This window comes from Periophthalmus magnuspinnatus, chromosome 16, assembly GCF_009829125.3.
Source record: "Periophthalmus magnuspinnatus isolate fPerMag1 chromosome 16, fPerMag1.2.pri, whole genome shotgun sequence".
NCBI classification, from domain to species: domain Eukaryota; kingdom Metazoa; phylum Chordata; class Actinopteri; order Gobiiformes; family Gobiidae; genus Periophthalmus; species Periophthalmus magnuspinnatus.
In genome coordinates, this window is record NC_047141.1 from 4,440,440 (window position 1) to 4,453,344 (window position 12,905).

General features: G+C 46.4%; 1 protein-coding gene across 1 annotated transcript; it reads left to right on the top strand.

The window, feature by feature from the left end:
- Positions 1 to 1,695: 1,695 nt before the first annotated feature.
- Positions 1,696 to 2,688, top strand: LOC117383516 (gastrula zinc finger protein XlCGF71.1-like; the record flags this gene model as incomplete). Its single annotated transcript, XM_055227738.1, has 3 exons — positions 1,696 to 1,906; positions 2,024 to 2,259; positions 2,344 to 2,688. Coding segments are annotated over exons 1-3 (792 nt in total), but the record flags the coding sequence as incomplete, so codon positions are not given.
- Positions 2,689 to 12,905: the final 10,217 nt, after the last annotated feature.

Consider the following 12,905-nt stretch of genomic DNA (forward strand, 5'->3'; position numbering starts at 1 on the left):
TAAAGGCAAACTGAGTAAATTTGTTATTTCAGAAGAGCGTATCAAACTGGTAGCCCTTCGTCTGACTCAGTGCCCATGAAGTAGCTCTCAGATTAAACAAGGTTGGGGACCCCTGCTTGAGTCTATGTCAATAATAATGTCCAGTTGCAGATGTGAGCTTCACTTCCCTCTACTGCAGTACCACGGGCGACCAGTGTGCGGCAGCAACACGCCACACGGCCACAGCGAGGAGCGCCCGAAGGAGCGAGCTTTTTTACCACAACCAGCTAGGAAAGTAAAGAGACAGAAAACAGAAAAAGTGACAAAACCAAACGGTTTGTAAAATGTCTAAAGTCCAAAAGCTGAGAGCTTTGGTGGAGGAGCGGCTGACTGCGGCTGCTGAAGACATATATGTGCTGTTTGAAAGAATCATAGCCGAGTATGAGGAGGAACTGTGTCGCTCCAAACAGGAGAACGAGAGGAACCAACGGCTCCTGGACTCGACTTTGAGCCCGAGAGTCGTGCTGACCAGAGCCGGTGAGTCTGATGTGTCCGAGCCACGTGTTACTGTCCAAATGTGGCGCACGTCCATAGACACGCATTAGCAACAACAATACAAGTGTAAAAGAGCCGTGCAACAGGCCGATAAGCTGCTGCTAAATACATCCATCACATTATAGTCTGTCAGTGTTAAGGTGTTTTTGGCAGAAGTGTCTCTTTATACCTGGGAAAAAATGCTTGGCATATTTATTTTAATGCAACTCTTGTACGGCCAACAGCGGCCATAAAGTACAAGCGCCATGAAGAGAGGAGAGCGCGCTTAAATGACGTCACATCCTGTCTCTACAAAATAAATGTCTCTTTTTACGCAGAGCGCTACTTTGATGAACAATACTTAACAGTCAGTAAACAGTCTTTTAAATGAACGCTAAGGTTTGTATTTAGCATCTTCAAATCTCCATCGGTTTAACATTTGGGAAACTGAACATTCTGTGTGACGACACAATCCTGATCTCAAAAAGTTTGGATTTGGACTAAATGTACAACTTCATTGACAAATAATACATGTGTTTGTGTAAGTAATTGTCATCTTTGTTTGCCCATTGCTCCTGCAGGTGTCCACATGTCCTCTCTGAGTCCTGGTCTCACTCTGAAACAGGAAATCCCAGAGACTCCACAGATTAAAGAGGAGCCAGAAGAACAGCACGTCAAACAGGAGGAAGAGGAGCTGCAAGTGTGAGTCCCATCACTTTCAACACAATTTATTATAAAATATGATCAGATTAGAAATACGTCTCAATTCAGGGACATTTAAGAATAGCCAGAAGTATAAAGTGCTAATTGAATCCCATGAACATTAGCAGGTTTTATACATAAGAGTACTTTATGCAGACACAGACATTGACTTCTCCTCAAAGGACAATTGTTCCAAACTTTGTATTTTTGATTCATGTAGATTTTCTTTTCTTCAGGTCTGTCCCTGAGGCCAATGATGACTGTGTGAAGACAGAAGAGTCCTCACTGCTTCAACAAAAAGAAACTGATCACAGAGAGGACATCAACTCAGAGATGCATGTCCACGGAGAGGACACACAGGGAGAGGACATCAGCTCAGAGACACATGTCCACCCCGAGACTGAGGGAGACACGGAGCACTCTTCTGACACTGACAATGATGAAGACTGGAGTGCTCCAATCGGCTCGTCAGCTGCGCAGATGGAGACAGAGGCAGATGGAGACAACTACAACCAAGTCCAGAGCAGAGCCAAAAGCACCACTGCACCAAACTCAAGTCAATCCCCCAACCCCAAGTCTGCACCAGAGACCAGAGCCACTGTGGACAATGGAGACTTGTCAGAAACAGCCAAAGGAACTGCAGACAAGAAACACCAGTGCTCTGTTTGTAAAACGAGATTTGGCTTAAAAGGTGATTTAAAAAAACACTTGAGAATTCACACAGGAGACAAGCCTTACAGCTTTTCTCCCTCTCAGAAAGCATTTACTCACAGGAATAGTCTTAAATACCACATGAAAATACACACAGGAGACAAGCGTTACAGGTGTTCTGTCTGTGAGAAAGCATTTGTGCAAAAGGGTCATCTCACAGAACACATGAGAACACATACAGGAGACAAACCGCACAGCTGTTCTGTCTGTAAGAAAGCATTTGTGCAAAAGAGTCATCTCACAGAACACATGAGAACACATACAGGAGACAAACCGTACAGCTGTTCTGTCTGTAAGAAAGCATTTATTCAAAAGAGTATTCTCACACAACACATGAGAACACACACAGGAGACAAGCGTTACAGCTGTTCTGTCTGTGAGAACACATTTATTCAAAAGATTCATCTCACAAAACACATGAGAACACACACGGGAGACAAACCTTACAACTGTTCTGTCTGTGAGAAAGCATTTATTGAAAAGAGTACTCTCACAAAACACATGAGAACACACACAGGAGACAAACCTTACTGCTGTTCTGTCTGTGAGAAAGCATTTATTGAAAAGGGTACTCTCACAAGACACATGAAAACACACACAGGAGAGAAACCTTTCAGCTGTTCTGTCTGTAAGAACACATTTATTCAAAAGATTCATCTCACATACCATATGAGAACACACACAGGAGAGAAACCTTACAGCTGTCCTGTCTGTGAGAACACATTTACTCAAGAGAGTAATCTTATATGCCACATGAGAACACACACAGGAGAGAAACCTTACAGATGTTCTCTCTGTGAGAAAACATTTACTCTAAAGCGTTATCTCACAAAACACATGAAAACACACACAGGAGACAAACCTTAGAAGTGCTCTGTCTGCAATAAACAATACAAGGTTTTTTGCTGTGTTTATGTGTTACAACAAGAGCCAGTTGTTTAAAATGAAGATTACATTTTGTGATAGAATGTACTGTTAATAAAAATCAACATTTGTGCTTAATACCTGTGTAATTACTGAGGCTACCCACTTTAAACTAAAGCAACATGTTCTGTTTGCACAAATAAACTTGGGTAATGTTGTTATGTTTGTGGAGCCATGGTTGACCAACAACTACATTTCTAGATTGAAATGTATACAGTTTCTATCCATTGTTTTCTCTCTGTCTCTTTCTCCCTTTCTCTCTCTCTCCCTCTCACATGGCACACACTGAAATACGTGCATAAAACTTTGCTACTCTGTTAAAGAGGACGTATTTCTATGGGGCATTAACTGCTAAAACAAAATTTACATGTTACCTTTTACCCACATGTTACCTTTTATTAGGAACCACAACTTTTACTCAAGTCTTTCTTTTTCTTTCTTTTTATATTTATTTCATTCATTAATACAAAACAAATCAATGCAGCATATCTGCATACAGTATTTCAGCTTTTGTACAATTATAATAGATGAATGAAAGGGCACAGAAAGAAGCAAAAGCTTATAATATCTGCCCCTTATCAACTCTAACTCTTATTCCTTCCAGTGTATTGCATTGTTACATTATACAAAATCAAACTTAGATGTGTGGCTACTTTACAAAACAAAAAAACAAACAAAAAAACCCCACAAAATCATCCTGTCACATAGCAGTTATATACTTTCTTAATAATGATAATTTCAAGCTTTTCTTAAACATATAAATGGACTTGGATTTTTTAATATTACTTTCAAGACTGTTCCAAAGACTGACTCCCTTGATTGAAATACATCTTTCCTTTAGTTTTGTTCTAAACCCTGTTTTAGAAAATAAATCAGTTCCTCTTAATTGATATCTACTTTCTCTCTTAATAAATCTATTTTGCAACTTCTCTGGTAATACTTTTAGATGAGCTTTGTACATGGTTTTAAGAATGCCATATTCCACCAATTCGTTAAATTTCAACATTTCTAACTGAATAAAAATTGGATTTGTATGTGCTCTATATCCATTTCCATTGATAACTCTAATAGCTTCTGTAAAAGAAAAACTGGTTCAATGTAGGTTTTACAAGCACTTCCCCACACTTCAATGCAGTATGTCAAATATGGAACAATCAATGTGTTATACAATAAGAACAATGCATCTCTGTTGAGAGACTCTTTCACCTTGTGTAATACGGCTATGGTTTGTGATACTTTTGATCTTACTTGCTCAATGTGGGATTTCCACGTCAGCTGCTCATCAATAATAACTCCTAAAAAATGAAATGTACTTGTTATTTCTATCTCTAATCCTTGTGTGAATAATCTTACCTCTGGATCTATCTTTTTACCACTAAAGACCATAAATTTAGTTTTACTAATGTTTATAGATAATTTGTTTGCATTGAACCATTTTAATATTTTTTGAAACTCAACTTCTACATTTTTTATAACCTCATTTATGTTTTTTCCTGAGTAAAATAATGTGGTATCATCAGCAAACAAGATACAATTTAGTAATTTTGATACAGACATAATATCATTCACATAAAGGAGAAAAAGTACTGGCCCCAAGACCGAACCTTGGGGTTCCCCACACGTTACTTGACGGTATTCAGATTTTATGTTGTTGATTTCCACAAATTGATAACGGTTCGTTAAGTAACTTGTGACCCATTTGTGTGGTACACCTCGTATACCGTACTTATATAATTTCTGTAATAATATTTCATGATCTAGAGTATCAAATGCTTTTTGAAGATCGACAAAGATACTAACTAAATATTGTTTCTTGTACATGGCATTGGTGATTTCTTCAGCCAGGTCCATTAATGCTGTGGCGGTTGAATGATTGGAACGAAATCCGTATTGGCTCTTACTTAAAATTTTGTATTTTTCAATAAATTTATTTAATCTGCTAACAAATAGTTTCTCTAAAATTTTTGAGAACTGCGAAAGCAGTGATACAGGTCTATAATTTGAGAAATCATTTTTATTTCCCTTTTTAAAAAGTGGAATAACTCTGGCCACTTTCATGTGATCTGGAAATATTCCTGTGCTGAATGAAAGATTACATAAATATGTAAAAAGGCTCAATAACAACGTTTATCACTTTCTTGATCAATAACATATTAATATCAGTGTAATCATTAGATTTTTTATCTGGACAATTTTCAAGACTTCATTTGCCTGCACACTCTCCAAAAACATACTGTTTACATTATCAGCTATTGTTCCATCATTGTTGCTTTCTTTTGGGATGTTTTTTGATAAATTTGGGCCAATGTTAGAAAAGAAATTATTGAATTCATTTACAATTTCTTCTCTCCCAAAAATATCTACATTATTTTTTGTAAAATAGTTTGGAATATTTGAAGTTACCTTACCTTTTTGCAAAACAGTGTTTATTATACCCCATGTATTTTTTATATTGTTTTTGTTCTCATCCAATAATTTGGTGTAGTAATCTTTTTTTTGTCTTCTCATAATTGATACAAGCTTGTTTTTATATTTTTTATACCTAACTTCTAAATCTTTTGTTCTCAATTTGAGAAACCTTCTGTAAAGACAATTTTTCTTCCTGCATGCATTTTTCAGTCCGTTTGTCATCCATGGGTTAAGAATATTTTTCTTATCGTGTACAACAATTTTTGTAATTTTGCAGTTTTTGTCATACAAATTGAGAAACGTTGTCATGAAAGCGTTATAAGCACTATTTAGATCATTTGTATATACATGATTCCAATTTTGTTTTTCAAGGTCTTCTCTGAAGGCCTCCAGAGCCTTACTAGATTTATCTCTCATTAGCATTGCCGTTACATCCTGCGCAAGCTCATCAAAACACAATTTTTCATAGATAATAAATACAGGAACGTGATCGCTCACATCTGCCATAAAGATACCACTGATAATGTAGAGTAAGTCAAGTAAGAGTACAGTAATCAAGTAAGAGTACTGTTACTTCTATATCAATATTACTCGAACAGGACTGAAAGTATGCAGCTAGAATAGTACTCTGAAAAGTACAGAGTGTGTAAGTACTAATGTGTGTTGGTCAGTATTGTATTTGAATAGTTTAGTTCTAACCTGCATGGTGAGATGACACTTGGAGACCACGTGGATGTGGACCAGTCCAGGGCCAGTGCGTCCTACCAGAGCCGGAGCTATATATATATATATATATATATATATATATATATATATATATATATATATATATATATATATATATATATATATATATATATATATATATATATATATATATATATATATATATATATATATACACACACACTCACCTGAAGGATTATTAGGAACTCCATACTAATACGGTGTTTGACCCCCTTTCACCTTCAGAACTGCCTTAATTCTACGTGGCATTGATTCAAGGTGCTGATTCATTCTTTAGAAATGTTGGCCCATATTGATAGGAGCATCTTGCAGTTGATGGAGATTTGTGGGATGCACATCCAGGGCACGACGCTCCCGTTCCACCACATCCCAAAGATGCTCTATCGGGTTGAGATCTGGTGACTGTGGGGGCCATTGTAGTACAGTGAACTCATTGTCATGTTCAAGAAACCAATTTGAAATGATTCAAGCTTTATGACATGGTGCATTATCCTGCTGGAAGTAGCCATCAGAGGATGGGTACATGGTGGTGATTAAGGGATGGACATGGTCAGAAACAATGTTCAGGTAGCCCGTGGCATTTAAACGATGCCCAATTGGCACTGAGGGACCTAAAGTGTGCCAAGAAAACATCCCACACACCATTACACCACCACCACCACCAGCCTGCACAGTGCTAACAAGGCATGATGGATCCATGTTCTCATTCTGTTTACGCCAAATTCTGACTCTACCATTTGAATGTCTCAACAGAAATCGAGACTCATCAGACCAGGCAACATTTTTCCAGTCTTCAACTGTCCAATTTTGGTGAGCTCGTGCAAATTGTAGCCTCTTTTTCCTATTTGTAGTGGAGATGAGTGGTACCCGGTGGGGTCTCCTGCTGATGTAGCCCATCCACCTCAAGGTTGTGCGTGTCGTGGCTTCACAAATGCTTTACTGCATTCCTCGGTTGTAACGAGTGGTTATTTCAGTCAACGTTGCTCTTCTATCAGCTTGAATTACTCGGCCCATTCTCCTCTGACCTCTAGCATCAACAAGGCCTTTTCGTCCACAGGACTGCCACATACTGGATGTTTTTCCCTTTTCACACCATTCTTTGTAAACCCTAGAAATGGTTGTGCGTGAAAATCCCAGTAACTGAGCAGATTGTGAAATACTCAGACCGGCCCGTCTGGCAACAACAACCATGCCACGCTCAAAATTGCTTAAATCACCTTTCTTTCCCATTCTGACATTCAGTTTGGAGTTCAGGAGATTGTCTTGACCAGGACCACACCCCTAAATGCACTGAAGCAACTGCAATGTGATTGGTTGATTAGATAATTGCATTAAGAAGAAATTGAACAGGTGTTCTTAATAATCCTTCAGATGAGTGTATATATATATACTGAGGTACAACACAAAATATGCTACGGCAAGGGGGAGCCAGGACACCAGGTCAGAGAGGAGTGTTGTGGAAATATTACAGTTGTAGATGAAAAGTACTCCATTTACAAAGCTCGGTGAGTTTTGAAATACAGGAAAAAACATTTATTGTTTGTTACGGCAGATACAGACAGGACAGGGCCCAGGCCTGCCCTGGCCACAGACTAGCAGCCTCCTGGCCTCTCCCTTCCCCCTCAGTCTAAGGCCAAGTCTCAACAACCAACCAACAACCAACCCCTGAGCATCTGAACTCTGACTATTTTATACCAGAATGACAATGCTACATACATATTAAAGCAGAGTGACTTTTGTTTCACACCCATATGATAATGAACTTTTACACTTAGACAGGTAGAACAACAGCGAGTTGTGGGATGAAGACCGAGCTTCACACATGTTAATGTCTGGTCTGGGTCTGGCAGACAGACATAGATCAAATGCATTGAAAGCCATATGATAAGAATATTTTCTTCACAACATGAAGATACTTAAATTTCCATCACAATGCCATCTATTTTGTGAAGTGCACCAGTCCCTCCTGCAGCAGAACAACCCCACAACATGATGCTGTCACCCCCGTATTTCTGTCATGATGTCAGTTTCCCTGTCCTCCCGTGCTCTCTCCCCCTCCCCTACCTGTGTGTCTGGAGCTGGGTGGAGTGCCTGACTCCTCCCGTGCACACCTGGGGTGCATCAGCCTAATCACCACCACCTGCTGCTGAGTACAAGAAGGCTTGGCAGTCTACACTCGGTGCCAGACCGTCCGCGTGTAAAACGTGAATGTTTCTTGCTAAGCTTTGTTATATGGTACTTTCCGGCAAATGCTCATTTGGATTTATGCACCCTCCAGATTCCTGCCTCTACTCGCCCAGCTCCTGCCGCCACGTTCCAGTCCCGGTATCGCTTCCAGCTCGTCTTGTCTCCTGCTCGTCTCGTCTCCTGCTCGTCTCGTCTCCTGCTCGTCTCGTCTCCTGCTCGTCTCGTCTCCTGTCCGGTCCTGGTCTCTGGTTTGTCACCCGCTCCCCGCTCTGGTCTTCGTCTGATCCGCCTGCCCTGGTACCGCACCTGCTTCTATCCCCGTCCTGGTCCTGTCCTGCCCGCCTCTACCTGCACCGCACCCGCCTGACCCGTCTCCCGCTCCCCGGTTCCTGTACCTGCTCTTGTGACCTGTTTAAAGACTGCATTTTCACCGCTGTAAATAAACACTGTTAAAACTGCTCTGGTCTGCATCCTTTGGTCCTATCCGCACCGTTGCGACAGAACGGTCTGGCCACTATGGACCAAGCAGGCTCAGATCCGGACCAGACGCGCCGCCTCACGCACTCTCACCCCGAGGCGGTGCTGGGTCAGCATGAACAATCCATTCGGACTCTATTGGAGCTAAATCAGACATTGTCCCAGCAGGTGGCACAGCTTAACCACCAGGTGGCCGCGCTCCTCGTCACCCCGCCTGCTGCAGCCGGAGCGCCGCCACGCCTCCCGGAGCCGAGAGGCACGGATCCGGAGCCGTATGCTGGACAACCTCACCTCTGTCGCGGATTCCTGTTCCAGTGCGAGTTCATGTTCCAGCAATGCCCTTCTCGTTTCAGCTCGGGGGCCACCAAGATCCGATATATATGTGGATTACTCCGGGGCAGAGCTCTCCAGTGGGCAGAGGCGCGCCTAATGAAGACGTCTGTGGATAGCCTGGATTTTAATGAATTTGTGTCCACGTTTAAGCTGGTGTTTGACCACCCGCACTACCAGGACAATGCTGCCTCCCGGTTATTGACTCTCAGCCAGGGCTCCAGGACGGTAGCGGATTATTCCATTGAATTCTGGACACATGCGGCGGAGCTGGACTGGACGGACAGCGCGCTGCGGGCTGTGTTTGTGCGGGGCCTGAACGAGACTTTGAAAGATGAATTGGTTTCCCGGGACGAACCCCCCGACCTGCGGACCCTCATCTCCCTCACTCACCGTATAGACAACCGCCTACGGGCTCGTCGCCGAGAGAGACGCCGGTCACCGGTCCCGCCGGAGCCACGCGCTGCCCCGCCCCCGCCGGATGAGCCCATGCAACTCGACAGGACCCTTGTGTCGGCCGAGGAGCGTCAACGGAGGCGTCGTCTGGCCGGGGCTTGCCTCTACTGCGGTGAGCGCGGACATTATGTGGTCACTTGCCCAGTTCGGCCAAAAGGGGGGGCCCACCAGTAGCACTGGGAGTACTGGTGGGCGAGCAACACATCCTGGACTCTTCTAATAGACTGCGGCTCAGCGCCACCCTGTGCGTTCGCACAGAGACCTTATGCGTTTCCGCCCTTATCGACTCCGGGGCTGAGAGGGACTTTATTGATGCCCAAGTCGCGGAGCAGCTCGGGGTCTACCTGGAGCCCCTCGAACGCCCCTTAAATGCCCAGGGGCTCAATGGACGTTTTCTGGGGCACATCACTCACATCACAGAACCTGTCACCGTGATTCTGTCCGGCAACCACCAAGAGAACCGTCAGTTTCATGTCCTGTCCTCCTCCGCTTCTCCTCTGGTCCTTGGTTACCCCTGGCTACGCGCCCACAACCCTGTTTTCGATTGGGCCAGGGGCGGAGTTTCGGGCTGGAGTCCCGATTGCCACGCCAAGTGCCTTCGGTCCGCCCTCCCTCCGGCCGGGAGGTCCGTTCCTGTCGCTGATCCGTCCCCAGACACCCCCAATCTGTCCTCGGTGCCTGCTGAATATCACGACCTGGGGGAGGTTTTTAGCAAGAGCAAGGCCCTCTCTTTACCGCCCCACCGTCCATATGACTGCGCCATTGACCTCCTGCCGGGTGCCCCACTACCATCTAGCAGGCTATATAACCTGTCTAAACCTGAACGCGAGTCAATGGAGGACTATATCCGTGGGTCCCTGGCTGCCGGAATCATCCGCCCGTCCACTTCACCCGTGGGAGCGGGGTTCTTCTTTGTGGCTAAGAAGGACAAATCCCTGCGGCCTTGCATTGATTACCGGGGTCTGAACAATATAACTGTAAAGAATAAATACCCGCTTCCCTTACTGGACTCGGCATTTACGCCCCTCCACGGTGCGACCATCTTCTCAAAGTTGGATTTGCGGAATGCGTACCACCTGGTGCGCATCAGGGAGGGAGACGAATGGAAGACGGCCTTCAAGACACCCCTGGGACATTTCGAATACTTGGTTATGCCCTTCGGTCTCACCAACGCCCCTGCCGTATTCCAAGCCCTCATCAACGATGTGCTCCGTGATTTCCTTAACCGATTCGTCTTTGTTTACTTGGATGACATCTTGATTTTCTCGCGGTCCCCCCAGGAGCATCATCAGCACGTTCGCCAGGTTCTCCAGCGCCTCCTCGAGAATAAACTGTTCGTGAAAGCTGAGAAATGCGAGTTTCACGCAGAGGAGGTCAGCTTTTTGGGCTTCATTGTGGGGCGGGGCCAAGTAAGAGCTGACCCTGAAAAGATCCAGGCTGTCACTGAGTGGCCCGTTCCTACCAGCCGGAGACAGCTCCAGAGATTTATCGGCTTTGCCAATTTTTATAGACGTTTCATCCGGGATTTTAGTAGGGTTATCTCGCCCTTAACTAAACTCACCTCTCCTGCTTTGCCGTTTGCCTGGTCTCCTGAGGCGCAGACAGCCTTCGAGAAGCTTAAGAGACTATTTACCTCCGCTCCCATCCTGCACCAGCCCGACCCTTCACGGCAATTCATCGTGGAGGTCGACGCCTCCGACTCGGGAGTGGGGGCCGTGCTTTCGCAGAGGTTCGACCCCCACAACCGCCTCTGTCCCTGCGCCTTCTTTTCCCGGCGATTGTCCTCGGCCGAGGTCAATTATGACGTGGGGGATCGGGAGCTCCTTGCCGTAAAGCTGGCCTTGGAGGAGTGGCGCCACTGGCTCGAAGGGGCGGAGCAACCATTCATCGTCTGGACCGACCATAAAAACTTGGAGTACATCCAGTCCGCCAGGCGCCTCAATCCCCGTCAAGCTCGTTGGTCCCTCTTCTTCAGCCGCTTCAACTTTCTCCTCACCTACCGCCCCGGATCTCGGAACGTCAAACCCGATGCCCTCTCCCGCCAGTTCGCCCTGGAGGATAGCCCGGTCACCGCAGAAACAATTATTCCCTCCTCGTGTGTGGTGGCCGCGGTCCATTGGGATATCGAGGACACCGTCCGAGAGGCCCAGACCAACGACCCCGACCCAGGTAACGGCCCTCCAGGTAAACTGTTTGTTCCCGATTCTGTCCGGTCTCAGGTGCTCCAGTGGGTCCATGCCTCCCGTTTCGCCTGCCATCCTGGTGCCGGTCGCTCTCTCTCCCTCCTCAGGAGACGCTTCTGGTGGCCCACGATGGACACAGACACCCGGGCTTATGTCGCCGCCTGCCAGGTATGTGCTCGGGCCAAGGCCTCCCACTCACCCCCTTCTGGTCTCTTGCATCCTCTCCCAGTTCCTCGTCGCCCTTGGTCCCACATCGCCTTGGACTTCGTGACGGGCCTTCCCCCTTCCCAGGGGAACACGGTGGTTCTCACCATTGTGGACCGCTTCTCCAAGGCCGCCCATTTCGTTGCCCTGCCTAAGCTCCCCACAGCCAAAGAAACTGCCGACCAGCTGACCAGTCATGTCTTCCGACTCCACGGCATCCCGGTGGACATCGTGTCCGACAGAGGGACCCAATTCACCTCTCAGGTATGGCGGTCTTTCTGCGACGGTTTGGGGGCCACGGTTAGCCTCACGTCCGGGTTCCATCCACAATCTAATGGGCAGACGGAGCGGGCCAACCAAGACCTGGAGTCGGCCCTACGGTGCACAGCCTCCGCCAACCCCGCGACCTGGAGTACTCACCTGCCCTGGATAGAGTATGCTCACAACTCCCTCGTGAGTTCCGCCACTGGTATGTCCCCCTTCGAGGCATCGCTGGGATATCAACCCCCTCTCTTTCCCACGGAGGAGAGGGACCTCGCCGTCCCGTCTGTTCAGCGCCATCTCCAGCGCTGTCGCCGGATCTGGAAGAAGGCCAGGGCGGCCCTTCTTCGGGCTGGAGCGCGCACTAAGGCGACGGCCGATCGCCACCGTGTCCCGGCGCCCGTATACCAACCTGGCCAGATGGTTTGGCTCTCCGCCAAGACGGTCCCGCTGAAGACGGACTCCCGTAAGCTGTCCCCCCGATTCCTGGGACCGTTTAAGATCATGAGGATCATAAATCCATCGGCGGTGCGCCTCCAGTTACCCCCGTCTCTCCGGATTCATCCGACCTTTCACGTCTCCCAGGTTAAACCAGTCCGGACCAGCGACCTGTGCCCTCCGGCCGATCCCCCACCGCCCGCCCGAGTCATTGACGGCCACCCGGCGTTCACCGTCCGCCGCCTGATTGACGTTCGTCGCCGTGGTAGGGGCCTCCAGTACCTCGTCGATTGGGAGGGTTACGGTCCGGAGGAGCGATCCTGGGTGCCCAGGGCACGCATTCTGGACCCCGACATGGTGAGA